Genomic DNA, 3,950 nt, shown 5'->3' on the forward strand with positions numbered 1-3,950 from the left:
GCTTTTACAAAAACCACTAAAGAATGCATAAAGTGACCCTTGCACTTTTGTTTTTGTTTTGTTTTGTTTTCCTTTTGTTCTTGCAAATAGACGAGGTTGCTGCAGTACAGCGGCCGCAGCACCCATGTAAGACTTGTGTAGTTGCATACAATGTTTGACTCCGGATCTGGAAGAGAGCAAACAGATGAAAACCAAGGAGTTAGAAGCAAGCGATCGGACAGGGCTGCTCCCCTCGCCTCTGCGCCCCCGCACCGCGCGTGCAGCTGATGCGTATGGGATGTAACCAGCCCCCCCCCCGTGCCCCTCGGCGGGCAATTTCTTGGGCACGGAGCTGAGAAAGCAGCAGCTCACCGGTGGTAGCCAACGCACGGGGTTAAAAATATGCAGATGGGATGCTCTCTGCTAATTGCACAACGATTTCTCATGGGCAGGATTAGCCCAGCGTAATGTTTATGCAGTGAGGAGACATTTCCGATACAGCCCCCCGGGCTGGATGAGATCTACGCTGCCCCCCCGGGCAGCGCCGGGTGTTCCCGTTAATTGCGCGGGATGGACCAAGGGCTCCGGCAACACGCGGAGGGCGTTTCAAGGAGCAGCTGGGATTTCTGGGTGCTGGAGCACGACGCGGGAGCCTGCAGCCGGTTGCAGGCAGCTGCACGCAACCCCAATGCTGATGAACAGGATGATCTCCCAGCACATTTTAGCAGAGAAAAGAAGCCATGTTCAAGTGATACGAAAGATGGGGAGGGACTCTTTTATCAGGGAGTGTAGTGATAGGATGAGGGGTAATGGTTTTAAACCAAAAGAGGGTAGGTTTAGATTAGATGTAAGGAAGAAATTCTTTATTGTGAGGGTGGTGAGGTGCTGGCACGGGTTGCCCGAAGAAGTTATGGATGTCCCATCCTTGGAAGTGTTCAAGGCCAACTTGGATGGGGCTCTGAGCAACCCAATCTAGTGGAAGGTGTCCTCACCCATGGCAGGGGGTTGGATGAGCCGTGCAGGTCCCTTCCAACCCAAACCCTTCTGCGATTCTATGAAAGAACACGATGCACCCAAAACCTTAAAGCAGGAAAATTTCCGCTCTCACAGTGCCCAACTGCCCTCAGAGCGGCTGACGCGGAGGTCAAGCCTCGCATGCACCAAGCAGCAAGATGCAAGGTCAAGGTACGCCGTGCTTGGCTAACACCCTCCATAGCCCCCCCCGAGAGCGAGCTGGGTGCCTATCCCTGCCAGGGAGCAGTGCTAAATGGCTCCTCTGGAGCCAAAGCATCACCCAGGCCAAGGGATTCAGCAGCTTTGCAGGAGGGAGAGGAGCGACAGCGGTGCTCGGTGGCTAATGAAGCGACGAGGGTACAGCAAGACCCGCCAAGGCAGCACTCACATGAATTGGCCAGGGGGTTTACCAGTGTGGAGGTACGTAGCTGTAGGTGGGGGTTCCTTGAGCCCTGTACGTTGGCACGGAAACTGGATGTGCTCCGATGGCGGTGTGTTGTGGGGTGGTCAACAAGGTTCCTGCAACAGCACGGAGAAATATTTAGCGAGGAGGAGAGCTGCGTCAGGGGAGCGGTACCCCCCGGGTACGGCGCTGCAGACCGCACCCGTGGGGCAGGCACAGCATCAGCTGCTTTTTTTTTTTTCCTTCTTCTTCTTCTATTCTCCCAAATATTATTCTCCCCATGAGACCTGAATCGCAGGCATTTGACTCATGCGGTTCGTATCAGCCAGCACCACGAATGGGATAAACCCACCTGAAGCTCCAGCGTATTTTCCATGCTACTTTCAGCCCTTAACTCATCTTTTTTCCATTTTTCCTTCACCCTAAAGCCCAGCAGCAGGGCAGCCACCATCCCGCTGACATCTGCCACCCGCTGAAGGCACCGGGCTAAATTGCAAAAACAGCTCACTGCAGCCATCTGAAATGGCTACGGACCAAACTGGAAGGGAATGAGGGTTGCAAAAGCAGATGAGGGGAAAAAAACCCAGCCCTTCCAGGGAAAATTAAGATGAGCTTTGCCACTCATTGCCCAAGGGCAGCAGAGCTCCTGTGCTTCATTTAAACCCACCAGAGCCGAGCACCTTGGGATGCAGCAGAAGGAGGGATCCTCTCCCAGCCGTGAAGCACAGGGACTGCCCGGTGCAGCCGCTTTTTGCAGAGGGATTTTGGGTGAGAATTTGCACGGTGCCTCCAGCAGACACAAGGAAGGCGACCACAGCCCCCAACGCCTCTGTTCTGGGAGTAACGGAGTGCTCAAAACAACTTCTCGGTTTCTGGATATCTCTCTACAAGTGCCAGGAATGAAATTTTAAGGCATCCCATGTGCATTAATTACATCTATCCACTCCTCAGTATCAGCCCAGTAAATCTCTCAGACTGGTTCTTGTCACACCCAGGCTGCACTATCTCTGCTTGCAACAGGGATCCCACCCCGTAACAGAGTCTTATTTCACAGCTAATGCAGATGTAAAAGAATGAATGATGCATTTCTTGGCATAATTCAATATATAACCCTAAGAACTGTTAATGAGAGGAATAGGGGCTTTGGAAAAAATAAACCCAGCCCATATCCTTACTTAACGTGCTACCAGTTGATTGCAGTTTGAAGCAATCCTGCACACAAAACGCCGAGGATTTGGGATACATAAACCAAGGTTAACGTTCGTTTCATCAGACAAAAGCAAGACCATAAATATCCTAAAAAAGGAACCTGAGGATAGAAATGCAACAGTATCTGAAGATGGAGAAACCTGGTTATTCCTCTGCTTATGGAACAGACAGGGGAGAGAATAATATATTTAAGGATGCTCTGGGATGGGCTACCCAGGGAGGTGGTCGAGTCCCCATCCCTGGAGGGATTTAAAAGAAGGACAGATGAGGTGCTTAGGGCCAGGGTTTAGCGGTGGGATGGCAGGGTTAGGGGAACGGTTGGACTTGATGATCTTAAAGGTCTTTTCCAACCAAAGTGATTCTATGATTCTATGCGAGAGTGCATCCCTCTAGGGTGAGCCAAACGAAAGGTCTCCTCTGCTAACCTGAAAACTGAGTTAGATCAGTACCAGGAGCAAACTCATTGATTTTTGCCTGCAAAGGAGCGATAACGGGCAAGCAAAACCAGCAGATGAAGCTGCCATTAGCTGTGTGCAAGGCTGCAGGCAGAACATCAGACACACGGAGAGTTCTTCATCCAGGACAAGTCTATGTCCCACCCAAGAGGCGAAACTCTGGCTCAGACCCCATGGAAATGTTCCTTCTTACCTGCTGACATTGCCATGGTGGTCCCAGCAACCATCCCCATGGCCACACCGTTGGTCCTGGGCGCAGCGACCGGGGCCGGATAGATGGCCGATGGGATGCTGTTGGGCTGAACCACGGTGGTGTGATGGATAACGTGAGGCTGTGCCGCATACACTGGCTGGGTATAATAAGCTCCCTGTTTGAGAAGGGGAAAAAAAAACCCACCGTCATCTTTGTCATTCGACCAAAACCGCAAGCCAAAGCAGTGAGTTGAAGCCCGGGGTTTTCTTTAGAGGCAGTCGCCAGCTCTGCGTGCAGTGGGTGTCAGCCCGGTAACGCAGACCGTGCCGTCAGCGAGGAGTTCCACCAGCTGCGACTGCAGATCCTGCTATGGAGTGAGTGGCGATGCTCTTGGGGCCGGTCCTGCTGGCGGTGGCAGCACAGCCCCACAGCCACCCCCTGCGCCAGATGGGACATAGGAGGATCCCAAAGCCCGCCTGTATTGCGAGCCCAGAGCGGCTCCGCTGTGACATCAATGAGTTCAACTTCCTCATCAATGACCTGGAGGAGGGGACAGAGTGTACCCTCAGCAAGTTTACTGATGACACCAAACTGGGAGGAGTGGCTGATCCACAGGAAGGCTGTGCTGCCATTCAGCGGGACCCGGGCAGGCTGGAGAGTTGGGCGGAGAGGAACCTGATGAAGTTCAACAAGGGCA

The 3,950-nt window shown here is 52.8% G+C and overlaps 1 protein-coding gene across 1 annotated transcript in view; it reads right to left on the reverse strand.

The window, feature by feature from the left end:
* Nucleotides 1-77: 77 nt before the first annotated feature.
* FAM168A (family with sequence similarity 168 member A) overlaps nt 78-3,950 on the reverse strand; it is a 224,119-nt gene continuing 220,246 nt past the window's right edge. The window contains exons 7-9 of the mRNA XM_035890182.1: nt 3,254-3,428; nt 1,382-1,512; nt 78-166 (exon numbers count right to left, since the gene is read on the reverse strand). Coding sequence (XP_035746075.1) covers nt 1,400-1,512; nt 3,254-3,428 — 288 coding nt within the window. The 3' untranslated portion in view covers nt 78-166; nt 1,382-1,399. The remainder of the gene's footprint in view (nt 167-1,381; nt 1,513-3,253; nt 3,429-3,950) is intronic.

The sequence above is a fragment of the Egretta garzetta genome, unplaced genomic scaffold (genome assembly GCF_000687185.1).
Source record: "Egretta garzetta isolate BGI_Z169 unplaced genomic scaffold, ASM68718v1 scaffold232, whole genome shotgun sequence".
Classification (NCBI taxonomy): domain Eukaryota; kingdom Metazoa; phylum Chordata; class Aves; order Pelecaniformes; family Ardeidae; genus Egretta; species Egretta garzetta.